This window comes from Lineus longissimus, chromosome 3 (genome assembly GCF_910592395.1).
Source record: "Lineus longissimus chromosome 3, tnLinLong1.2, whole genome shotgun sequence".
Taxonomy (NCBI): domain Eukaryota; kingdom Metazoa; phylum Nemertea; class Pilidiophora; order Heteronemertea; family Lineidae; genus Lineus; species Lineus longissimus.
This window is the reverse complement of record NC_088310.1, coordinates 14749842-14777675: the sequence shown is the minus strand read 5'-3', so window position 1 is coordinate 14777675 and position 27834 is coordinate 14749842. Positions and strand designations below refer to the sequence as shown.

At 40.0% G+C, this 27834-nt stretch overlaps 1 protein-coding gene across 3 annotated transcripts in view; it reads left to right on the top strand.

The window, feature by feature from the left end:
- The first annotated feature begins 745 nt into the window (after positions 1 to 745).
- LOC135485750 (E3 ubiquitin-protein ligase UBR2-like) overlaps positions 746 to 27834 on the top strand; it is a 650469-nt gene continuing 623380 nt past the window's right edge. For all 3 annotated transcript variants that reach the window (XM_064768146.1, XM_064768147.1, XM_064768145.1), the window contains exons 1-2: positions 746 to 831; positions 9518 to 9786. In XM_064768146.1, coding sequence (XP_064624216.1) covers positions 787 to 831; positions 9518 to 9786 — 314 coding nt within the window. In that variant the 5' untranslated portion in view covers positions 746 to 786. The remainder of the gene's footprint in view (positions 832 to 9517; positions 9787 to 27834) is intronic.

The window sequence follows — 27834 nt, the reverse complement described above, 5'->3', positions numbered from 1 at the left end:
TTATGGCTGGCGCGAGTGGACAGAATTCAGAATTATGCCACGGCATAAATCAAAATTGTGGTGAACCATAAATCAACCAATCAAAACCTCGGATCTCGTGAATGATGCCACGGCATAAATAGGAATTGTGGGGAAGTGAGAATTGTGGACGTTATTTGTGGTTTGATGTTCTTTTAAATACACGATTGCAGATCATGTGATCTTTGAAATTTCACCGAAAATGAAACTGTAAAAACGCAAATCTCCAAAGATTTCCTGGGTAGTATGTATGCTTTTGCCGAATAGACCCACACCACAATTCAGCATTATGCCGCGCGGCATAATTCATGAGATCCAATGTTTTGATTGGTCAATTTATGGTGCACCATAATTGTGAATTATGCCGTGGCATAATTCTGAATTCTGTCCACTCGCGCTAGCCATAGCCGTCCGGGGTAATTAGCGGATTAACGCGAGGTATTTCGAATACACATCATGACATAATTTATTGCTGTGCAAACATCGGAAGGATGATTGTGTCCTTTGATGTGGCCCCCGTTCTCTCTTCTTCTTAATAATAACTTCCATGGTCCTTGCGACCTGTTTTATGATCCATTTATATATATTTTTTATAATAAAGTTATTTCAATTAAATTAAATTAAGTGCGCTTTCGTATTTCCCGCGTTATGAACTAATGGTGGCGTCTCCTAACTCCGACATCCTCGATGTGTGTGCACATCGAGGATGTAACAAATCGCGGTAAATAGCACTTCGTTTTGCGTGATTCAGTGTAATTGATCGAAGTGATGTCGAGAACAGTCGAGGAATTTATCGAATGCAGGGTTTTGGAGGTATCAAACACTATTATTATCATTGGCCTACATGATTATATAGCATGATAGACCTAAGCCCTATGGCGTTGCATGATATGACTTGTTCGCAGATTAGGCTAGATTAAGGGGCAGAGATACTGGGTGAATATTTCTGAAATTTTTACAAAGTCACGATAGTGGGCCTACTACCTATGATGAAGTCCCAAACCTAAAACATGAAATAAAATAAAGAATGTTGCTTGCGTATTTATACCAACTATATATTTGGGGACAGTAACAAATATTGAAGAAATAAAACATTCTTTCAGGTTCACAATCCTAATTATGAGAAACAAAGGAATTTCTTAGGTGTAAGGAATAAGTGCCAAAAACCTTATCATTGCATGAATAATAGGCCATAGGCCTAGGGGGGGTCCATACCTATGTGTCCCAGTACCCATGTTTCCCGGTACCTATGTGTCCCGGTACCTATGTTTCCCAGTACCTATGTCTCCCGGTCACGTCCCGGGCAGTAAAAATGCGATTTTAGGATTAGGCCGATAGTCATGATAAAGTCATGATAGTCGGCCTCATAAGTAAATTTGACTGGCCTTTTTGGTTACTTGAATAAAAACAATGGTTTTTCCTCAATCTAATTTTGGACCCAACACAATTTCAAGGTAGGTCTATGAGAGATTTGGAAGTCAAGTGAATTTGGTTTTGTTCCTTGAGGCCCTTTGATGTTTTTGGGTCAGGGCGGGGGCCGTTTTTTTTTCTTATGGACACTAACTTATGACGCCGACTATCACAACTATATCTTTTTGATACCCCTTCGTCCTTACAAATAGCAAAGAGCCGAAGCATATCGAAAACCACTGGTGCCGAGGATGTCATGACAATAGGCCTATTAAATCCTAAAATCGCATTTCTTGTACTGACCGGTACACATCGGTACCGGGACACATAGGTACCGGGACATATAGGTACCGGGAAACATAGGTATGACCCCGCCTAGGGGTCATTGCCAGTAGGGTGTTCAGGTCACGTGACTTTCAACGTTCCGTAAGCGCATTTTCGCGTCACGCACAGAAAATGACGAAAAAAACTTTTCACACCTCTTGAAGATCGGTTAATTTCGGTGTCTTATCGATGATGTATGAAGAAACCAGGAAGACCCAAGGTAAACAGGTATCTAATCTTTCATTGTCTCAAATTTCAATGAAATTCATCGAGTATTTGGGGAGAAATTAGAAATTACGCACAACTTGGGCCGCCGTGGCGATCATCACGTCCGCCATAACGTTATGCTAATGAGGACGGCACGGGGGCGTGGCCAACTGTCACTTGCTCGTCAAATCTTTGCCGCCTTTTCCGCAAAAGGGCATATGACCTATGTAAATTATCTATCCGGAAATGAACTCTACTGCTGAAACTCTTGCTGTTTGTCCAAAACCGGATGAAATTCCGTCAATATTTACCGATTTTAGGCATTTTCAAGATTTGACACTCCTAAACAACACCTAATTATCCCTTCTGAAATCTCATAGAAATGATAATTAAACGGATTTAGTGGTAATTGTAAGTATAAACCTCCGTTTTGATGAAAATGATTTGACATCTCCAGCGGAATCAAGAGTTTATAATTTATTTTGTAGTTCCAACTTGGCCGATGGTGGCGCATGCCCAATTTTCGTAACATCCGGGCACTTTTCCAATTAAATTAGCATAAGAAAATCAACTGATTTCAGTCAGTTTGGGTAGGTTTATTGTATATTTTGACAATGTTTTCATTCTTGTTATCTCGTGACAGTTGACTAATGTTGTTCTTGACAGTCCTGAGACTCGAATGCTCTGTATTTAAAGGTTTTGTTGGGTAGTTTGGTGAAAATATCAATGTTTTTCTTTTGATTTCCTGGTTCATGCATTCAGCATTGCATGGTTTTAGTGACAGTGTGGCAGTGTTCTGTGAGTGACCAGGCCATGTTTGGCTATAGCTGTGTGTACTATAGCACCATCTGTAACTCTGAACCAATAAAGCCTTGGGGGAGATGTCTCATTGACATAAATGATATAATTGAAAGTACCAATACCGAATAAGATATTATTCTTTATTTTGAGGTATTATTCTTTATTTTGAGGTATTATTCTTTATCTTCAGATCTGGCTGGATGAAGAGAATTGAGGCAGATTCAGCAGAGTGAGGGATTGTGGTTGTCCAGCAGCAAATACATTCGATGGTACTTGAGATGTATTATCTGTTATTTTCATCTGTAATTTGCAAATGAGTTGAATAATAATGTATGAACTTGATTTATAACGCTTCTAGTCTTTCTGTGTCTGTTATTAGCCACATTTTAAACAGTCGACTGGCGTCCTTACTCTCATCCGATCATTTTGATATATTACAAGCCTGGTTAGAATATTAATGGTGTTGGCAGAGTTTGACGGCCATCTTGGTTTCAGTGGTGGCCATATTGGTTTCAACATGGCCGCCTGATGGCGGTTGCATGAAAGTGGATAAAGATTGACTGACCTCGAGCTGCATATCATACCAGTGTCTTAGTTTAAGAAACTGAAATGATATCTGCCAACATCCTTATTACTAGCAGCCATATTCCAATATTTGTCCTTGGCGGCCATCTTGGAATGCCGCCATATTGAATTCCAACCCGAAGATCCATAATCATCAAGTTTTACTACTCCTTTGGCTTGCAATGGGAGTCGGAGCTACAGAAAAGGTTGCGAAGTTGCATAGTTTTGGTGGCCATCTTGGATTATTGGTAGCCATCTTGGATTTTGGCGGCCATTTGAATTTGTTAGGACGGTCATCATAATATGACTCCGTTCTATAAATTTTGCTGAAAAATATTCATAAATAAGATTCCTACAGCTAAAATACTGATCATTTTCTCACCCCGGCAGCCATGTTGGATGCCATTTGACCTTTGACCCTGTAAGGCATTTTCCCTTTGGAGCCCTTGGTCAAAATGTCCCAATCTTGCGAAGTTCAAATGCCTATAACTTTGGACTGAACAGGAATTTTTCCATTCTGTAAAGGCCATAATGCTTATTATAGCTGATATTTGAATTATAGCCTGCAATAATAATTATGTATGTAATAATGGTTTATTTTGACCTGAACACCCTATTGCCAGTAGCCTACAGGGCAAGCTAGAAAAAAATAACCTATAGTTTATGAGTAAACGGTGATTTTATTTGCAGCTTTTTCAAACTTTTCCAATGGGCTTAATCATGAGGTTTTGAAAGGAACCAGTTTTGGGCCATTTCATGGTACATGTATTTGTTTTGTGTCGGATAGGACATTTTCAGGCATTTTCCTTTCATAACATTTATTCTAGGAAATTTAAAAAAAACTCTGACCTTGTTGGAGGCAAGTACTATTGAACCACTATAGCCTACATGGTTAAAAATTGAAATCACTGAAATTATTTTTCAATTTAAAAATAGGGTCAGAAAGTCCGTGTAGGACAGGACAAAAAAAGTAAGTCCGTTTTTTGGCGTGTTAGGAAACTGAAAAGTTCTCCTCCATCTACATGGTTTTTTTATAACATTAACAGCTTGAGATTTTTGTTCTCTTACATCTTAGGTAGGGTTCAAAAGAAAGTTTGGACAAGGACAGCGGAAGGGGGGAAAAAAACCCCACTCATCCCTCGTGTCGGACAGGACATGTCAGACAGGACACTTCTCTCTTTGGGCAAAAACGACTGAAAACACTCTCAGTCTCATTATCTTTGGTGCAACCGTGGGTTTCGACATTGTCATTTGGTTTCAGGGAGTGGCACTTCGACCATCTCCCTATGAGGTACATTTGGGTATGTTTTTGGGGCCGGACATTATGAAGAGAAAGTTTCAGGCGACGATTAATGACTTGTACAAAAGAACAAACATTCTATTATCTCAATTTCGGTTTGCTACTCACGAAGTAAAATACAGGCTTTTCAAATCTTATTGTATGTCTCTTTACGGGTTCCAGGGGTGGGATATATCATTTCAAGGAATTGAGAATGTATACGTGGCATGGAGGGTATGTATTAGAAAACTTCTTAGTTTACCGTCTCGCACTCATAAGTTTTTACTTCCATTAATCATACATGATTCTCCGATTCAGGCTCAAATAGAGAAGCGTTTTGTTAACTTTTTTAAAACTCTTGGAAAATCTAAAAATGTATATATCAAACTATGCAAACGTATCATTGAGGGTGGGAGTCGATTGTCTCTTGGGAAAAGTTTTAATTTTTTGTTAGCAAAGTATGGTTGGGATAGGGGCAATTTGCCAAATGTATTTTTTATGACACGGGACATTGGGAGGTCTAATGTAACAGAGGGGCAGAAAATATTGGCGGGACAGATTAGGGAATTATTATGTGGCCGGGATAAAGGGATGTGTATACTTACGAGGGGGGAAATTGATGACATATTATTGGTACTGTGCGTTTCTTAATTGCTTATACCCTTGAACGTAGTTTTTGCATGTCTTACATGATGTCGGTTTCTCTTCCTCTTTAATTTCTATTTGTAATATCGCGTTGTAATGCACTAGTGTTTGTAATGCACCCCTTGCACTGTATTGTACCTACGAGTACGAAATAAACATATATATATAATACAAGATGAATTTCATTATGACTCCAGCTCCTCCTCTGGGAGCTGGAGTCAGTATTGTTTTCGCTCAGGTTTCTCGTCCAATCACGTGACCTCTCCAACACTCGATAATGTACTCTTTTCGTCCACGTTTTAGGCCAATCTTCGGCATGAACATGAAATCTAATAAGCGCAGTACTTAAATCAGATGTTTCTCTTGCCTTAAAAACATTCCTGGGTAAAATCCATTGAGATTAGCCGAGTTAATCTACTTTTTCCGTGCTTAAAATCTCTGCCGCTGAATTCTATAAATAGAAACTATTAACATCGCGGCAGTGTGGTTCCCATTGTGCGCCCTCCCACTTCACACCATGTCAGGAAGTTTTACGGAGAGGGAGGGCGTGCGGTAAGAAGAATGGCCAAAATGACGTCACGTTTTCCTGGCAATGCCTCTTGCCAGACCAGTCAAGCATTGGGGAAGCATCTTTAATTCAGACAACGATAGAACTAGAAAAACCAATATGTTATTGTTAATTTGCAAAAGTAAAAGCAGATTTCACCACTAACCAGTCAAATCGGAATACGACGGCGCAAAATGTTCTCGCTTTCCTCCTGCTAAAAAAACCTTGTTCCCGCACTCCTATTTTAATTTATGCCCAGGAATATGATATGATCTGTTTTCACTTGTTTGTAAATAAATGGTATTCATATAATGAGATCAATAATAGTGTTCCTTCAACCACCAACAAGAGTACACGATACAAAGCCACTCAACACTTCTTCTCCATGAACAGATCTCATCGTTCAACTAGTCTTCTCTCCCCAGGTGCCTCACGGACCTTCAGGTTCCCATACTCAAGACCAACTCTTACGATATCGCCCTCAAAACAACCCTGGAGTCATGAATTCACAGGTGCTCCTGTGAAATCTCAGTTCTAGTTGCATTTATATTCAAAACTGAAGTGGTAAAATCGAGTAAAAGAGGTATCTCCCCCCCCTTGGCCCTCCCCGTCACCCCGACTAATCTGGTTAAGACAATCTTCACGTCTTAGCATTGTGAAGACTGTCTTATCTGAGGCTTTAGGGATTGCTTAGGCTTCATGCCTACAATGCAGACAAGTAATTTTTATCTTGGTCGGTGTTCAGAACTCCCCCCCCCCCCCAACACACACACTTGAATACATGGCTCACATCCAATACACTGCACCCCTTTTAAAACATCAATGTTTTGGGGCCACTACCACCTTTTCCATTCATCAATGGTTTGCAAAGCTTTATGCCACTTGTATCTAGCTAATTAGGCCTACCAGCAATTTGGTAGTGTAAGGTGGGGACATCTCACAGCAAAGACAGGCAGTTTTGCCATGGAAGAAATTGACAAAAATTGTAAATAAAATCACCATTTACTCCTAAACTATAGGTGATTTTTTCTTCAATATGCTAGCTTGCCCTAGCAATGACCCTTATTCACGTGTTGATAAGGTTTTTGGCAGAGAAAAAGCTACAGATTTGCTTGCACCAAAAAAATTCCTTTGTTTCTCAAATTTAGGAAGATTTGTGAACCTGAAAGACTGTCTCATACCTTCAACATTGTTTACTGTCTCCAAATAAATACTTGATAAAAGTAAGCAAACAACAGTTTTCATTTCATTTCATGAATTGGGTTTCAGACTTGTAAAGATTCACCCGGTAACTCTTCCCCTCAAGATACAGCAAAGTGGATTGATATCCTGTTCAGAGATCTAAGACTTCATCGTCTTGACTATCAAATCATGAAATTTGAGCGACTTCTACAGGCAGATAGTGCATGCATAAATTCCCATAACTATATTCTATACCGAGTTACTCTCACGTTACTCCGTATGTATATCGGTAGACGGTAATAAAGGCACTGGAAAAAAGGGTACGGAAAAAAAGGCACTAGGTAAAAAAGGCACTGGAAAAAAAGGCACTAGGTAAAAAAGGCACTAGGAAAAAAAGGCACTGGGTAAAAAAGGCACTAGGTAAGAAAGGCACTGGAAAAAAAGGCACCAGGAAATCACTATACTACTAGGTAAAAAAGGCACTGGAAAAAAAGGCACCAGGAAATCTCTGGGTGAAAAATTCATTTGGGGTGCCCCCCCCCCCCGTGCATTTCTATATGTGTAATGTGCTATGAATCCACCTCAACAGATAATAGATGTTAATTTGGTCACATTCTCAATAAGGAGGTATCGTGCCGATAGGCCTACAGCCTTGTCCTTGGAAGAGTGATCTAATGCATCAGTGCCTCAATGAGATTGCGAAGCGATTGCGATTGCAAAGAGTCTGAAATAAAATGACTAATTCTGAATCTGACTGCATGTAAGGCCCTACATCAACTAATAGTACAGTTCATAGGCATGAAGTAGGCCTATATCACATACAACACTTAGTGGATAGGCCTACACAGTACATATCGGTTTCGATTTTTGGATTTCTGTTCAATAGCATGGAATGAGTAATGCAAATCAGCAAAGGGTTAAAATGTATAATTATTAATTTAAAACTGATTCAAAAACATGCAAAAGAAGTGTAAACAATGTGAAGGGTCGAGAAAATAAGACAAAATCTGTCTACATTTAAGTCTCCCGCAAGAATGCTGCCATGTTTTCAATAGTTCTAGGCCAGAGACCTCTATTAGCCAGCGTGTACATTCTGTGTACATTTTAATGAATATAGGTTGGTGAAAAAAGTACACCAAGGGTGCTTTAATTCCCACCAAATTTTATATGTGTTTTGAAGAGGCTTTTATCGAAATAATAGTAAAAATTCAAAACATCCCAATTCCGATTGCCTGAGAAAATTTGATTTGTGTACAGCATTGCCATCAAATCGTCACTCGCGGACTGATATGGGCATATTAGAATACAAGTTCTGAACTGGCCAGTGACACAGTATTTCCTTAAATTAATTATAAAAAAGTATATCCCCGTTATGGCTTGGCTCTGTAGATTAAGAATCCACCAAAGATTGAAGAATAAATCCACTTTCACCCATCACGGTCATGTCATTACTTTGACTCCTCAAATTCTCGGTTTTATTACCTTTACTGTCATATTGACCTGTATCGGAGGTGACTCAGGTACTTTCTTATTTCTTTCACGGAGCCCTTAAGCTGTCACTACGTTTTAATGTTGGTTATAATGAAGGATGAAGTCGGGTTCACAAACTTAGACTTGTTTATTCAGCCATGATGAAAGTAGTACAAAGAGCTTAGGCCAGGTGTCACCACCTTTCAGTGGCATACTGTAACACATGGCTGTTCCGGCTTAGGCAAGACCATGTTCACTGGACTAGTCTGTTACAACCAACCTACACTTCAAAGGAACCGATGTAAAGGTCCAGACTGTTTCTGGTTGTGGGTTGGTTTGTCTCAACCTGCACTTTGATGTTGAGGTCCATACTGCCTTAATTGTTTGCCCCAATGTTGTAACCATGCATCAACTGGACTGGTTTTTCACAACCTGCACTTCGAAAGAATTGATACAAAGGTCCAGACTACATTTACTACCTGATGTAGTTTTCCTAGGTTGTGACCATGCATCTAATGGACTGGTTTCTCTGAAGCTGAACTTCAACAGATTGATGTTAAGGTCCAGACTGCACTTACTGGTTGTCTACTGGGTTGTGACTCTCAAAGGAACCATCGCAAGTGGTGAGATTTAATCCCTGTAACAACCTTCAACTTTTAATTGCACTCTATATGAAATTATTTGAACAATCGGATGGATCGAGCAAAGCTCCTCTTTTTTTTTTATTTGGCACACGGCCCATCTTGGAAACCATTTTTAACTCAGTTTTGTGACGGAATGTTTGTATGAACTGACCCAGGAAACAAAAGTGAGCATCTTTAGATTTGGTGAGTGCAAGGCCCGTGGGCCTCTTGTTCTTTAGCAGGCCGGGAGAAATCCAAAGATGAAAAATTGAATGGGTTTTCTGAGTGTTGTCAGATCAGGGCAAGTTTTAAAACACAAATCCCCATGAAATGCGTTTATAGGGGTTTGGTTGGGCCTAAGCCAGCAGGGCCAAGGGCAAATAAACTTTGCCTCCTATATTGTAGTCATATTGTAGTCTTTTAGTCTTTTATGTTTTTTTATTATAGGAATGGTCCAAATGTTTTGCAGAGGGATTACTTGACAAATCACTCCAAGATCACTGGAGGAACTTCATCCCTATAATTCTTCCACCTTCTGTGGAAACAGATGCAGTGAAAGTGGACCGCCGATTGAAGAAATTTGTTCTGTCACCAATGGAAAAATTCTTATGTGCAGGCGACCCAGAAACAATATTTAAACTACTGAAGGAAAAGGACCAGCCTCCTCAGCTCTGTGGGCATGTTTTCAAAATGGGGGAACCTACATACACATGTCGGTAAGTCAAAGATTGTCAAAACATTTAATTCATCTCAGCACCCTCTTGACAAAATTCTAAGGTAGTTTTAGATTTTTATCAGCCAAAAACAAAACTGTATTTTTTTGGACAGGGGATACTACCTTCTCTTCTTCACAGTATCAAAACTTTGCAGAAATATCATATGTCACTTACTTTATACACATAACGCTCATAGATATAGCCAAAGATGCTTCCTAATTATTGCAAACGGTTCCGGTTAACGGGATTTCATACTTTGATACGTCCAAATAAAGCAGTACTTCCGCATATTGTAATGTATGGGCTTTCGCCCTCCAGGTTCCAACTCAATTACAACACGATGTATATCCTTTATATTCTTTATTTCCTCTTGCTTCCTTGCTCGGTCTATACTCTACCAGAGCCAAGGCTAATCTCCCTCTCTGCAGAAAGTACCCCTTGATTCACCTGGTAGCATTACATAACAGAGCCTGGCATGAGATGGCACAGGATGTTCTTATTGGCTGCTACGAGTGAACCTAATACATATGTTACAATATCATCTTAGTGTAGTTTTTACTCCTCAGCCACCAGCATGGCCGAGGGGTATTTTCATTCCTTTATGGCGTCTGTCTGTAGGTCTTTGTGTCTGTCCTTCTATCAATATTACAAAAACCCTCGAAGTGGAGACTGCTTTGAGATTTTCTTCAAATTTAGGTAGTAAATGAATGCCATATCAGTAGGCGCCGCACGGTACGCAATAAAAAAAATTCATATGGTAAGTGTAAATACTGTGTTAACGCTCTTCACAATAGGGTTATGGATGCACCGAGCCGAGCAGGAACAAACCAACACCTCGAATGTTTATAGCAAATGCAATGAGTGTAGGTTTATTGAACATTAATATTCAGTGTCACCCGGACTACGTCCAGAGAGCATAGCTCGACACATCCCATTCAGTCTCAATGGAAATCATAATTTCAAGGAATCAGGCAATTTATGCCATAACCAATCAGTTAAATTACATTAAGGCCCAGATTGAAGAAAGATATTTTAAAGGAAGTGGTTTGTCTTTAAATGTGATAAAGACTTGTGATCTTACGATCTTTTCATACAAAAAGTGTAAAGGTGGTCATTACACTCAACTACCATTCAAAACAAAAGCTGTCATTTATGTTCAATCAAATGATAATTAATTTTTTCTATGGAGTCTATTGGCTGCTGAATATAACAAAGATACATCAGTCGCACCTGACAAAGTCGCACCCGACAAAGTCACAACTGATACTCTAGCTAGTGTAGATAAAGGTAGTATTAAAATAAACTCCTTTCCTGTATGTATTCAAAAGGATATCCCCAAGATCGAGCATGACAACAGTCTTAAGATTAATCTTTTTAAGTTACGGAATGTATCAGCTGAAAGTGATCTATGCTGATTTTGAATCCATAAGTATTCCTGTTGTTAATGAACATGTTAACCCTGTACCCCAAGTAACCACTGTAACCCCTGTGACTGAAAAGCTATTCAAACAGATTGCTTCAGCAGTTGGAGTTTATGTTCGCTTTGACTACCCGTTACTCTAAAATAGTGAATACACAAGTAACAGGGGTTCTGATGCTGTAGACGTTTTCTGTGACTGGTTAAATGGAAGAATTACTATCTGATCTACTTAACTGCAACATTCCTTTAATGATGACAGAGGCAAATTCGAGCTCTGCCCTTGGGACAAAGTCCGATTGGCAGAGATATCACAAAGAAACGCACTGTTACCACTGTTACCAATTGCTAGGTTACGACAAGGTCAAGGATCATGATCGCTACAATGGGAGTTTCCGAGGAGCTGTTCACAACTCTTGGAACTTGAATGAAAAGAAAGCCATGTTTGTTCAAGTGTTCTTTCACAATCTTAGTAGATGCGATTCTCACCTATTCATTAGAGAATTAATGATAAACTTTCTGATGAAAGAAACTTAAAATATTTGCTAAAACAGCAGAGGAATACATTTCATTTCGGTTCGGGTGTCTTAGGTTTTTAGACACTTACAGATTCCTTCATTCTGGTTTAGATCACATAACCAAATGAGTGGTAGACGATGAGTTCAAAATAACTAGACATATGTTCCCTGATAGTGATGACTTCAGACTATTGAGAAAGAACGGATCAGTTCTTTATTCCTTTTACACATCACATGAAAGTTGACAAGTTACTTAATTGGAGAAGTCTTTGTTCTTTGATGAATGAAAGAGTGAAATGGCACATGATTCAGCTTACGAAGAGGCCAAAAAGATATGGGATCATTTTAAGATCAAGGATCATGGAGCGTTCATTATACAGTACAACCTCTCTATTGCTGACACCCATGGGACTGGGCCCAGGTGTCCTTAATAGAGAGGTGTCCTTAATAGAGAGAGGTTATGCCAAATTGTCTGATAGGTGGATTTGAAGTTCCCGCCTTGCAGGTCTTTGTTTTCTCTGTGGCGACATCTAGCGTAGAAACTTTGAACCTGTTGGCTGATCGGTCTTTGCTCGTGATATTGCCTTGAATGACGTGAGCTACGTTGGAACTCAGAGAGTGAATAATCTCTCTAGTAAAAGGTGGCCCTTTTATTGCAAAATCTCCACGACATGTCATAATGTGTGAAAAAACACCATATATTCTGTTCATCAGCCACCTTTGATTAATAATTAATTTTTTCTAATTTCTCCACTCACGCATGTTTGCTGCAACACTGACAAAACCGCGTGGAGTTATGAGTGTCCGTTGATACAATAGGCCTATGTGATTAGTTGAAATGATGAGTAAACAAATGCCGCGGCTTAATTAGGATACAAAAACACAATGCCATCGGGTAATTACGTTGATTAATTACGCAAATATCACACATGTCAGGCCTACTTGACTCTCCAAGCACATGCGCACCCTTACTTACTTTTGAAAAGGCGATAGGAGGAGTTATTTCAGTAGTGATGGGAATAAGGCACATTAAGGCCGCTGATCACCACAAGCTACTCTATATCGATGCAAATAACTTTTACGGTTGGGCAATGATGGAACCTCAACCATACTGTAGTTTTGAGATGATTGAACCCAAAGACCCAGAAGCTTTCGGGACGATGTCAAGCTGGATACAAGGAATTCCTAAGCACAAAGAAGTAGGCTTCTTGTTCGAGGTAGACTTGGCTTACCCCAAAAACAAGTTCAAATCAAAGAACTTTCCATTCTGTCCTGAATCTCTCTTAATCGATGAATTAAGTTCTTACCAAAGAGAGTTACTTGGTGATGACAGAGAGGGGAAAAGTCAAATGTTGAAAAGTTGATACTGAAACAAAAGAATAAAACTAACTTCATGGTACATTACAGGATGCTACAGTTTTACCTCAAGCACGGAATTGTACTGAAGAAGATTCATTCTGTGATAAGTTTAAAGCAGTCAAAGTGGTTGGCGTCCTACATTGATTTTAACACTAAAAGGAGGATGGATTCTACTACTGATTACGAGAAAGATTATTTTAAACTGATGAACAACTTGTTTTATGGAAAAACTTGTGAGAACGTAAGGAACGGGATGAAAGCTGAATAGGTCACAGACTGGGAAAGAGCCAGGAGCTTCATGGCCAATCCTAGGTTTTTCTCAATTTGCATATTCAACGAACAGAACGCAGCTGTTGGCATGAGGAAAACATCCATGAGATTCGACAAACCGATTTACATCGTTGTATCTTGACACTGACAGTTTTGTCTTAAAGTTAAAGACTGACAATTTGACGAAGGACCTGACAAATCTTAAGGATCATTTCGATTTTAGTAACAAAATCCCATCCACTCTACGACACTAGCAAAAAGAAAGTACCAGGTTACTTTAAGGATGAGTTAGGAGGAGAAGAGATGATAGAATTCATTGCCTTGAGAATTAAGATGTATACTAACAGGAAAAAAGATTCAGAGGCAAAGAAACTAAAGGGAATTACCAAGAATGTGGTTCAGAGAAATATCTCATTCAATGACTACATTGATTGTCTGAAAACAGTAAGTCAAGTGACCCAACCGTGTTGTCAAGACGAACTCTGAATCTGACTTTGTCACAAAAGCATAGCTTTAATCACAAAATGTGATATCAGAGATCAGAAAAGCATCAGATCTATTTGAGGAGGTTGAAAAGAAAAGCCTGTGTCCTTTTGATGACAAGAGATTAATCTTAGAAGATGGAGTCTCCACGATGCCTTTTGGGATGAATTTTGAAAAATGCATTGATTACAGTGATCCTAACTTTGTTTAATGTTTTAATGTTTAATAGTAAATAGTTTTTAATTACTATTTAGTGTCGATAAATGTTGAGAATTGTTATTGAGGGTAGCATTGCCTCTGGGAAGTCAGAGTTATTGAATGCAAGCTTTGCTTGGAATGCAAGCTCTGCTTATAATGCAAGTTTTGCTTGGGAAAACATGAAAGGAGTCTCTCTTGAGTCAATACCACTACTAAGTAACATAAGCTTATCCCTAGTAATAGGAAAAAGTGGTAAGACTAGAAAAGGCCTTTTTCCTAAATTAAGCTAGAAAATGAATGTTTTCTAGGCTTGTTTTAGAAAAAGTCTTACTTTGTTTTACTTGCCTTTTCCTATTAATCTGTGTGCTCAAATCGCCACTAAATGATCCCAAACAACCCTGACACAACCCCTAGTATGTACACAAAGTCTTTATACTTGCTAATATCATCAAATGTCCTTGAATAAATATTCTCAACCCTATCTATGATCATTCTGGACTTAATTTGCAGAGATTCAGTGTATGTTTGGGATAACTGGGTGACAATTTCATCATTTAATCTGCACTGTTTATACTCAATTGTATTGTTTACATCCAGAATCAGCTGATCTGTTTACCAGGTGTCATTCAAAAATCATAATAAAAGTAACCTAACACTCTAGCTTCTAGCGAACACCTGAGATGATTAGCCAGACATGTTAGCCACATCTTGGAAGTATCAGTTGGTCAACTAACCCATCTCCTTTCTCACTATCTTCCATTCTTCACTTATCTGCGCCAGGGCGGTGATATTGGCCGATTGTCCGCCATTTTTACTATCTGATGTTGTTGCCAACTACGTATGCTTTGGTATCTTACGTGTGCTATGATATTGATCATACGGGGTGTTTGTGCTGATTTTCTGCAATCATGATTTTACCTGATATTTTGATTGGGATTTGATGTGTCGGTGGGCCGAAAGGCCCGAAGAGATCACCATTTGCTCTGCTTCACCAGAACGAGGCTTGCTCATCATCATAATTAATCCCGAAATCTAGTTCTGTTTTAAATCACCATGTTACAAAATTCAACAGATAATACATAAATCTAATATGAAAAGTCAAGGATTTAGTGGGCCCCCTTTAGGTCGCGGGAGCACCCCTGAACCCCCCCTAGATAGCGTAATGTTTTTACCATGTACAATGGTGGGGAAACCCCCCCAAACGCCCCTAGTTGGGACCATCCTTAGTTCCTTCCGACACATTTTTGTTTTGGTATACATTGTCCTTAGTGAGTGTACTGTAAGCCACTGTTATATATAATTCGGGAGGACACCCCCTGCTCCCCCTTTTTGGCCTTGCGGCCAGGCAGATTGTTCACCATTTATTTACTTTACCGCTGCACAAAATACTTATCGAAAGAAAGTAGATTAGACTGTAGTAAAGACGGAAACGTTGTCTTCGTTCGTCGGGGACGCGATTGAAGCAGACGGTTGAAAGTAGTTTGTTTGTTGTCCGCTAGGGTGCAGAAATTCGGTCATTCATGGAACTCCAGCCAATTTCCTCGTGCAATCTGTGTTTGGATTATGATTATGATTTTGTTTGTGAAACGCTGCTAAATAGAACCAGGTAAATCGTTAAAAACTTGTTGATTGTTCAGGCTTAGAAACAAGACAAAATTAAATTCCTAGTCATTAAGGTTTGTGTTCTTTTGAAATCGCCTGTTTTTGAACGTTTTATGATTGATTGAGTTTTGTTTATTTCACTTGACCTCGAAAATAAACATAATAATATACAATAATAATTTATTCAGTTCAAAGTGCTACAATAATGGTAAAATATTTTCTAAGCACTGTACATGGTTACACTTAGTTAAAAACAATGATATGATACATAATGACAATAATATCAATACATAAATTAAAAACTGGATTAAAATTAGCAAAAGTGATTGGTAAAAAGGTGAGTTTTTTAGTTGTTTTTTGAAGGATTGAGTGCCCGTGAGTTCACGCATGCTGGTGGGGAGGGAGTTCCACAGTCTTGCAGCCAAGACACCCAGACTGCGGTCGCCATAGGTCCCTCTCGAGCGGGATAGCGAGAGGACCCAAGGATCATTAGAGGACCGCAGACGGCGTCCCGGTGTCTGCAAGCTGAGGAGCTCCCTCAAGTACATAGGGCTGTCCTCCCGGTGAAGCGCTTTGTGAATCACCAGGAGAACACGGTACTCAATGCGTGACCTTACAGGCAGCTAGTGCAGATTTTCTAAAATAGGCGTGATATGTTCACGTTTTCGACATTGCTTTAGAAGTCTTGCTGCTGCGTTTTGTGCCTTCTGAAGTCTACTGTTTGGACATTCGGTAGACCAAGTAGCAGGGTCCCTTGGAAATCTAGACGTGATGTTACTAGCGCATTGAGAACTCTTGCACACGTGGTTTCGTCCATGCAACGACGCAACTTTGATGGTCTGTATATTTGACAGTACACACTTTGCAACACGTGCTTTGACATTGACATGTGCTCATCAAAAATGGCACCAAGGTTCCGCACATGTGCAGAGGGCTCAATGGCAGACGATCCAATTCTAATGGATGGGAGAGGCCTCAACTTGGACATTTGTCGCTTCGGTGCGATAATCAGAAACTCCGTTTTCTCATCGTTTCCTTTGAGATGGTTTGGTTTCAGCCACTGGCGAACTTCCGTAATATAACTCTCCGCCTTACAAATGGCTGCATTTAGCCCTTGTTTAGTAAGTTCAAAGAAGTCATACAGTTGTGCATCATCTGCAAAACCGTGTCTGAGCATACCGTGACTGTCTACGATGTCACAAAGTGACTTGATGTATATTGAGAAAAGCAAAGGTCCGAGAACTGATCCCTGGGGGACTCCGGAAACTACCTTTACCGGTGATGACTTGGCACCTCGCACACTGACTGTTTGGGCCCTGTTTGTAAGGTACGACCTAAACCAGCTGAGAGCTTTGCCTTTGACACCAAGCCTGTGCTCTAGTTGTGAGAGTAGGATCTCATGGCTTATGATGTCAAAGGCTGCTTTCATATCAAGCAATATTAGGATCACACCCCTACCACTGTCAAGTGCAGTGTTGATATCAGTCTTTTAAGGCTGGACATAGCACAGGAACCGCGCTCTTATGTCCAGCCTAATAGGCGGACTGCAATGGGTCGTTAAGCTTGTGCATGTTCATGAATGAAACGAGCTGCCGAGCAACAACCTTTTCCATGACTTTGGATATAAAGGGCAGATTTGAGGTAGGCCGGAAATTTTTCAGTATGTTACAGTCAAGATTCGGCCTCTTCAAGATTGGGGTAACAAGAGCACTTTTCAGGCAGTCGGGCATGTTACCAGACAGAATCGACTCGTTTACTCAGCGAACTAACAGGGGCAGTAGAGCCTCGAGGGTGTTGTTGTCTCGCAGTAACCATGTAGGCAAAGGATCCAGCCCGCAGGACTTGTTTGGACAGCCCCTTATGATCTTTTCCAGTTCGGTAGAAGTGACAGCTCGAAACGTCGAAAGGCAATGATTGCCTGGTCTAGCCGATGGCTGGCACAAGCTAGCATCACCAAAGTCTTTGCGAATATTTTCGATTTTTTTCATCGAAAAAGATGGCGAATTTGTTTGCTTGGACAAGTTCGTTATCAACATCAGGGAGTTTTACCCCATGGTCGCCTGACAGAAGGCCATTTACTTGGCGAAACATGTCTTTCGTTGTGCAAGTTGCCAGTTTTTGTCGAAGGAATGTTGCTTTAGTCTTGTCGATCAATGAAACTACAGCCTTGCTCTGGTTTATAAACATTTGTCGATGAACCTCCAAGCCAGATTTCCTAAACATGCGCTCAAACTTGCGCCAAACTCTACGAGCGGCATGGACCTCGTCATTATACCAGGCCTTGTTTTTTGGTAATTGATTTCATGATTTTGAACATTTCCTCAATACAAATACAAATAATTTTTCTAGTTATGTTGGCATTTTTTATCGGGGTGGTTCAAAAATTAAAATTAACGAAATAATTTAATAATTAAAGGCAACTAACGGCAATCAAATATTCGACTGCGAGGAGCTACCTGGTGATGAGTGTGTGAGATGGTTGGTGACGAGATTAGATCTTCCCCACAACAAAATTCGGCACCATTTTGAAATCAGAAGTGCGACAAGAAAAAATCTTTCTTGGAATATGGATTGGATTGACCAAATAAGGAAAAAATTTCCCCACGTGTGTAGCTTACGCGCCCTGTATGATTGATTCATCATCTTATGTCAAATAAAAAATATAAAGTTAAAATCAACTCTCAAACATGTGTTTAATGCCAAATTATTGTTGAGGAGCGCTCCGCTCCTCAAAAATAATTTGTGAAGAGTATCTCATCCTTGTACAAAAACCAAATGTTGGGAGGTAGCCACGTGATTTATCTGCATAATTAATTTATAATACCCCAACAGTATTCCAAAAAGGAAATAGATTCCTGAATCACCGACCCATGCCAGAGCTGAAGGTTAGCGTCATGACAACGCCAATTACGCCGGTTTTGACTCAATAATGTAAAATAATCAATGTAAACAACGCCATGAGGCTTCACCCCACATGGAGTAATTAGTACGTGACGTGCTGCTACAAATATCGAATCAGCAGCGCGATACTGCCAAAACTCCGCCCTGTTGCCAAGCAGCGACAAGGAAGCGGCGAGTCTTGACAGATTTTTGCACAGGTCAGGATCATGCAAGGTCAGTAATCAAAACACACTGTACATGTGGCGGGGATGAGAAACGGTATCAAATATTGACCGATTTTTAGATATTTCTTGAATATGGAGAGTTCTAACTACCATCTTGCCAGATGGACGTCAGAATTTCGATCCAATGTTTCGGCCTATTGCTGTTTGTAGATCAGCCCGAAAAATCGGTAACCTTATGCGATACCATCCTGTTTTGTTGTGATTTTAATACAATCAGACTTTGCTGTGAGTTAGTTCATTCAATCTAAACCGTGATTGTACTACATGAATAATCATGCTTTTATGTGATTCCGTAATCAAGTTTTTGTGTGAATTTAAAAAAATGTTTTTATGTGATCTTAGCAATCAGGATAAAGTGTGGCAAATGAACAAACAGGTTTTTTCATATTGGCCCCAACTGCTAGAAGTTAGCTGAGTCAAAGAGGCCTACAACTCCCCATGCTATAGGAGCTTCTTGTCTGCAGTCTGGAATTGACATTAGAACAATGTTTATCTGAAGGAGTTAATGATATTCTGTTTTGAAGATAGCAGCAATTCAAAATATCACTTCATGGCATCTAGTTTTCATATGAGTTTTGAGCAAATCGGAGAAGGAGAGTTCATTTCCATACTACTGTGACATCACTGCTGAAAATAGCTAGGATTGGCTGAATACTTCTCAAATTTATCTGTAATTGGCTGGAGCCCAAGTGGTTAGGTCATCTGGACTGACACGTCAACAAATCAGCTTTTGAATCTGTAAGTATAACATAAAAACATCAGAATGTTATAAGATAATAGATTAAAGAAGACCATTACAGAGCACATACAGAAGGGGTATTACTTCAAAGAAAAACTGCAACCAATAGGCAATGAAACTGTCAGGGTCATCGGTGGTGAATTTAGGGCGTGAAATGAGAGGCCCCCTTGTTTCAAGATCACAACTTTGGTCCTCTGGATGTGCTACGTGCACCACCACTCCCACCCCCTACCAAATTTCTGGATCTGCCAGGGGTCATTCCCATGACCACTGACATGTTATGTTGGCAATAATAAGTTTTGAAATTTACCCAATCATCATATTATTAGCTCAGCTGACAAAGTCAGCAAAGCTGGTAATATTACTAAGGGAATGGTGTCTGTTCTTCCTTCCGTGTCACTTTTGGGCATTTCGTAACCGCAAGGCCTAGGCACTTCGTTGACGCTGCTAAATTAGGCGTAAACCAAGATGAACTCAGAAACCAAAAATCAGCGCGATCCGACCTACATTAAGCGAAGGAGGTCATCGGGAAGTTTAAACTTCATTCCTTTATACCTCGGTCCACAGACGAAATATTGTTTTCACATCTGGCAATGGAATTAGTTTAGTTTTCACCGCCAGTTGGCACATTTAACTGAATTTTTGACGATTCAAAAGCCCGGGCTATGACGTGAGCTTCGCAGTTGTATTCTGCGCATGGAATTGGCCAAGGAACCAGGCTATATTTCAGCATACCCACTGTGACCAGTCTATAGATGGAAGATTGATTTTGCAACACGGTAACCAATTTTCTGGTAAAAAGAAGTCAAATGGGCGATATTATCACTAGTTCCTTTCAGTGGGTAGTCATTAGGTCTTTAGGGACTACTTTCAGAAATTAGTTCTTGAAAATTTGGCCACAATTCTGTGAAAACGATATTAGAAGTGCATGCTTTGTTCGCGAATTATTTTGAAGTGGAGAATTCCCACAGTATGTGCAGTGAATCGGCATGATTCTGTTTGCATTTTAGTTTTTAGTACTACGATTCTTACATGAGTAAAAAGTAGACATTCCAAGCAACACAGTAATGTTACTCCAATAAAAATTGATTCAAAATTGACGGAGCTACGGCATTCTGTTCGGCAATTGGCAGCGCTGATAAAATACATTGCATGCTAATGCATGCCTAATGGCACACTTTAAAAAGCGCTCATTGGTCAACGTAGGGAATCACCAGAAATGACGTCATCGCTGGTCTAAATAAAAAATAGATGGGTTCCCGATCGACTCACTAGGGATACGCAGTAGAGCACAATGTCATGAAAAACGACCCTTTGTAAATTCCACTCACCTGCAGGACAGGTCAATTTCTCTCAATGAAATTAATTTTGTTGACTCCTGTAATCTCTACCTGGTGTTAGTCCCAAACTGGTCATTTCTATTTATTTTGACCTCTGTTAAATCAGGATACCTCTCAATTACAGACAGCATTTTGTATCCTTGTGCTGTACAACCCAGCCTGGACATACTACAGTTGCCCATGGAGAATCACATGCTCTCTGACACTTCTTGTCTGTAAAGCTACCAATACAACTTACTGAACTAGGGATATCTTCCGTTGCCTCCTGTAATATTTACATACCATAGATGATTTGTTCAATCATATTTCACCCAGCTGGCAGCTCTGCATTGGAAATTGGTATAACGTGTTCTCTTGACCTTCAAACAGTAGTACAAAGCCGATATTTACTACTTTACACCCTCAGTCCTGTGTTATTAGCTCATCCAGCTGAGCGCCAGGCCCTTGGGCCCCTTGTTATTGTGATGTTATCCATGATTGGCAACTCTGTCGAGAATTTTTCTTCATTTAATGATGTGGGTCTTGATGGTTGTGGGTTGGTTCAGTAGGTTTCCAGAAAAACTGCAATTTTAAAAGAAAATGTTATTAGAAAGTCATCTTGTGCAAATGATATTTTAAATCATACTATTCCAAATAATTATTTAAACACTTTCATTCTGTTCTGATATGTCATTCAACAAACATTAGATGGATTTATGGCCTATGCATGGTTGAGATTATACTATACAAGCTCGAATTTTCAGCTCTTTTTCTTCAAAACTTTAGTTTTGCAAGCAATGTGCATTCCTGTATTCAGTCAGCTGGAACTTTCAAGACTTGGAACTAACCCAGAAGGGTGGTCACTGGTGGCGTGGGGGAGGGGGGTTGTCCTGCCAATCTATACTCAAGTAAAAATGCAAATTTATGACCTCATGTAATTTACAAGAAACGACACCAGTGTAGAAGTTTGATGTGTCGTAGGACAGAATGTCCGGGAAACAAAGGGCTCATTCATGTGCTTCAATCTCTGAACTATTGACAGTCATGGTCTCATTGTGAACAGGGTGGACCCCTTTTCCAGGAGGACCTGTTTTCCTTCTACATCGGTACACATTAAGCCATTATTCAATTACAGGGAGTCAAAGACTAGATCCATAAGTATGATGGTAGTAGCAACTTGTAGCCTATCAAAATGGGGAGGGGCTTAATTTTCTTCACACCCAGTGAGTGCCAGTGTCAGCTGTGGCCCACAGCACCGATGGATTCATGTGATCAATCGAGGCTATGATCGAAATCAATGCACATGCAGTCCACTCCAGTGCAGAGGATGAGGCGACACACAACCCTTTCAAATTCAACAGTCTGCATAACTTTTTTGCACCTTAACTGGGATACGAGACCGTGGGGTTGAATATTGGCTAATACCTAAAAAGCATACGACCATAGATATTTTGCCACAAACTTCTCCAAAAGCAGTTAATGAGGGCTGCAGGCTCCATCAATTTTCGACCAGTCCAGGGTCATGTCTTGGCAATGCACGTAAAGCCCAATGTAATTGTACTATGCAATACACGTAGGATGGATGCAGCTCTCCCCGCCTCATAAACCTAATTCTAAATACCAATTCAGCTGCTAAGTACACCCTGCACTGATCAAACAAAATTCCATATTATCAATCAGTACTAGTCTGACTAATCGGCGATCGTTTCTGATCAGTGTTCAGATAAAATAGACATTTTGAAAGACATCGCACCGACCCACCTGCTTGTTGACAGGGAGGGACCGTTTCAGAACGTGATCCACTAACACGTCATACTTACGGGAATGGTTGAACAGTTCCAATCATGATTTCAAATAGACGTCAGTGATTTTGCAATACCCTGGCTAGTTCTTCAAACATTCATTTCTCCTCTCTGTTACAAGACACCAACTTTTGATTAATATATCATTGAGATTGATGATAACTTCAGTAAATTAGTCTCCGCCATCGGGTGAGACTTTTGTATTATGGTATTATTCTCCTCAAGAAATTATTCCAGCAAACTCTCGTCCCCAGGTGAAAGCTTCATATGTACATGAACACGGCAATGCATTGCAAAACATCGATAAAACGAGGGTGTCCATGAACTAAGAAGTCAATCTGGGTTACAGCCGCGAAAGTGCTATGGGCATGCATAGCGCAATACATGTAAATTTTTAACCAATAAACCTCGCCATACCGGCACGATGACTGTTGCCCCGCGTTATGTGTATCACATATTGGCTGCACATATGGAGGAACGTAACGGATAAAGACGAGGGACTAGTCTACACCATCGAAGCATTTTTCTATAAAACCTAATATTTGGAGTTTATGGGCTATGAAATAAGAAAAAACGGCAGTGAATTAAAGCAGCTGAGTTTCAAGAATGTGTTCTTCCCTTCTGGACACTTAATGTTGCCTTGATCAGTCGTATTTCGCACATAAACCATCGCTTCGCTGAAGTGAAAGTGCGATGTTTTTGTTTTGTTTTTGTCAACATGCATGGCTGTGTGCATATGAGGCGGAGACTCCAGAGTCTGCAAAGACTCAACTGACAATTCTAGTTTTGGTGTTTTGTCTAGTGCTTCAGTTCTCTGACCTTTAAAACTTTGTAAGCATGACCTCCTGGGTCAGTTGTTCTCTAACCCTCAATATTGGTCCGGTCTTATATTTGACTTGGCGACCATTGGGCGAAAACTAAAAACCTAAAAAATGTGATATTTCACTCATCAGAGCTTTGTTGGATCACCGTATGGGAGTCTGTACAATACCGCAGTGTCTGTCGAGTAACCACAAGGGCTATGAACTTGAAACTTTGTACACAGACCCCCCCCCCCCTGGTCAGTTGACCGCCGACACTCAATCACGGTCCGATCGGATCTTTCTAAACTTGGCCACCAGGGGACCAAAAGTAAAAACCGAAAAAGTGTGATATCTCACTTATAAAATGTTTATGGTAGGATCTCCTGGCAAGGATTGTTCTGTCAGCACTAAGTTTTTTTGAGTTTTTTTTTTTAGGCCACACCCCGTGTACCAAGTATTTTGGTAACTGAGCATTGGTGCAGAGGGCAGCATCAGTGTTGCAGAACCATGTGGTAGAAAGAGGCCATGTTTCTCATATTTTCTCCTTGATTTGTGGAAGAAATTAGATTGACTGAGATGTACATTTCATTTCCTGAAGTAGAATGAAAAAGAAATCATTACCCTTATTTTAAGAGACTGTTTTGTGTGTTTATTCCATCAGAACCACCACAGGCACATGGTCAAAGGAGAAGGAGGAGCTACAGAGATACCAATTAGTATCAGAGTACAATATACAGCTTTTGAGTACTTCTTTTGTGTGAAGAGGTGACATTTTTGGTCTCTCTGACCGGATTTTGTGCCAGATTGCATGACCCAGATCATTTTCGTCATTGTGACTGGGTGAGTTGCAACGAGAACTTTAGTAATATAATGTGTGGTCGCTGTTCAAGAATCGTCATCGATTCGAGTCAACGAGTTTAAGCGGTCTTTGTTCGAGTATTGTCATTGAGTCATAGAGTTTAACGACCTCTGTTCGAGTATTGTCATCGAGTCGAGTCAACGTGTTTAACAGACTCTGTTCAAGTATCTTCATCGAGTAGAGTCAAAGAGTTTAATGGTCTCTGTTCGAGTATCATCTACATCGAGCCATCTGAGTTTCAATGATCTCTGTTCGAGTATCGTCATCGAGTATCGTCATCGAGTTTAATGGTCTCTGTTCGAGTATCGTCATCAAGTCGAGTCAACAAGTTTAACGGTCTCTGTTCGTGTATCATCATCAAGTCGATTCATCGTGTTTAACAGTCTCTGTTCGAGTATCATCATTAAGTCGAGTTCCACAAATCAGCTAGAAAATCGACATTCCTTGCTGGAGATGACACTGATAGACAGACGGACTGTCACACAAACTGTTTGATGAACTATCTTCCATCTTTGCAAAAGGACTTTTAGATGAACATTTTTCAAAAAAAGTTTATTAGTTAAAAAAGTGTTATTCTCTGAATTAATATTCAGTTTATTTTCAGGTTTTCCAATCCTGGAATTATTTGCTGGGTTTTAAACATTTGTAAAAATTAGAGTTTTACTTGAGTTTTGATTGAGGTAGTGAGTATACAGGGTAGTGCTACGTACACTACATTTAGTGCATGCATGTTCAGGTTGACATACATTCATTGCAATATCACTGGGACTAGTTCATTTGGAGGGCACATTTGCAAATTTTGAGTCTCAAGTTTGAGTTTTGAGTAATATATCTTCATAACATCTTGCATCTTGTGTACAGGTACTAGAATTTCTGGATGACAAACTAGGCCTACTGCCTTCAGGTTTACCAAGGTTTACTTTTATAGAGATGATTTACAACTTGTTTTGTGTTAGCTTTGTACTAGTGTGATTTGTTACTTAAAACAACAGAGTTGAAACTGAAGTATTTATGGAAGATACTTTTAGTTTTTGAGTTCCTAAAATAAGGATTAACCCTGGAGTAGCTAAAACAACATGTTTTAGGAATGATTAAAATTTTTAGATAAAAACTATATAATTTGAGAAGTCTCTTGGTGCACTATTTGTGTGATATTTGAGAAGCTTTTTGTGCACAGTTTGTGTTGAGTTAACATGTGAGTACAGTGTGCAAGCACACTGCATGTGTTATCACAACTGAGTTAAAAGTTGAGTCGCCGGTTGAATATTTCGGACTTTTTCAGAGTTTTTCAGTTACATTTCTTGTGTTGCCCTGTATACTAGGTTTGGTTACCGGTAGTTGGGAATCACGGTGTCACATTAACATTAGGGTTTAAGTTCTTTCCAAATAAAAAAATTCTATCAAAACCTTACAAGATGCTGACTGAGTTAAACCTCTCTTTAAAGATCAAGGTTTTGGTTTTCGCAGCCCAATCGTTGTTACCCCCCTTACATTTGATGCGTTGCGGGAAAGGCACAGAATTTGTTGCACCAAATACACAATTCAATACAGTTAATGAGTTTCAAAAGAAGTCACAGACCCTGTTTGATGATGAGGAGAACACTAGGCACATTGAGATGTCAGTCAGGAGAGCAGTAAATGCCTTGGAAGAACTCAACAAGATTTATGGTGAGCTCAAAGACTTACAAGATGAGATTGACTTCCACCCAGATATGGCGAAGTTGTCTGAAGAAGCCAGACGCACCGAGATCGCGTCCGAGGAGAAATATCGAAGCCAATATTACGACATCTCTGCAAAGGTGCAACAGTTGCAAGCAGAAGTCGAAAAGATGAGCCGTCGCTCCCCGTCGGAGAAGTCGTGTGAAAGCCGGGGGGATACCTTTATCCCAGAGCATTTTGCAGCTGCATTAAAACAGAGTTTAGAGACAGAAAACACTGGTATTTCAGAGGATCAGTTGAGCATGATCCTTGGTGCACTCACCCATAAAAAGAGAGTGATTCAGATTCCCAAATTTAAAGGTGACTGTGATCTCTTCGATCAATGGAAAGAGCTTGTGGAATCAGAAGTTAAGAAACCTGGTTACTCTGAGGTTGAAAAAGCACATCTAGTGATTTCGTTACATGATGGTGACGTTGCCAAACTCGTTGCATCGTTAGGGGACCCCAGTTACACAGATATCATGGAGTTCTTAGAAAACCGGTACGGCGATGTCCTATCCTGAAATGGAGAAGGCTATTAATGAGATAGCCAATGCCAAAGTGGTAACCTCTGTTTCAGTCAAAGAGTTGGATACATTCTACAATAAGTAGTGGCCAGCTGGAACTATATCCAGAAAAGAACAAAGGAAGATGTCAAGGTCGTCCAGTGAAGCTGGATGCTTTCGGCCCTGATTCGACCGGAGCTTCCAACTGGTCTGGTGAAAAGGTGGGGTAGTGATCGCATAAAAGAGGAGAAAAGGACGAATGAAAAAACCTGGTTTCTCATGATGATTGAGGTTCTGTTAGATAAACTTCGAGGCGCTCTACAAGTCGCTAGAAGAGCTGAGTCAGATGTAAAGAAGGATCCAACCTAATTCGAGAAGAAGAAGGAAGCATCCACTGAATCCCATAGAGAATCAAGACACAGACCAACCGGTCATGCTTTGCTAGCTATCCGCCAGTCATCAACAAAGCCCAAGAGTGATGAAGAGTTGTGCATTTTTGGCTCACCGTTAGGGGAGTCTATATAATACCGCTGTGTCCGTCGTCGTCGTATCCTAACAGTGGCACGTTTCTTAACTGCTGGGGCTATGAACTTGAAACTTGGTACACCGATCTGATTCTCAGTTTGGCCACCAGGGGGCCAAATGTGGATATCTAAAAAGTGTGATATCTCGCTTATTAGTGACTTGTTTTTGATAAAACTTTTGTTGTAAGTACTCATAGCAAGGATACATCACATATCATACGGGTTTTTAATTTGACCTTCTTTTCAAGGTCACAGAGGTCATATGGCGTAAATTGGCCACTGGAGTGTAAACTATGGCACGTTTCTTAACCACTATAGCTATGAATTTGAAACTTGGTACATATAACCCCCTATATCACATAACCTCTGGTGCTGAATTTCGGTCCGATCTGATTCTCAACTTGGCCACCAGGGGGCCGAATGTAGATATCTAAAAAGTGTGATATCTCGCTTATTAATGACTTGTTTTCGATAAAACTTTTGTGGTATGTACTCATAGCAAAGATACATCATATATCAGGTAGGTTTTCAATTTGACCTACTTTTCAAGGTCGCAGAGGTCAAATTGCGTAAATTGGCCGTTTGAGTCTAACTATGGCACGTTTCTTAACCGCCAAAGCTATGAACTTGAAACTTGGTACATATAACCACCTATATCAGATAACCTCTGGTGCTGAATTTCGGTCCGACCTGATTCTCAACTTGGCCACCAGGGGGCCGAATGTGAATGTCTTAAAAGTGTGATATCTTGCTTATGACTTGTTTTCGATAAAACTTTTGTCGTAGGTACTCATAGCAAGGATACATCATGTATCGTACTGGTTTT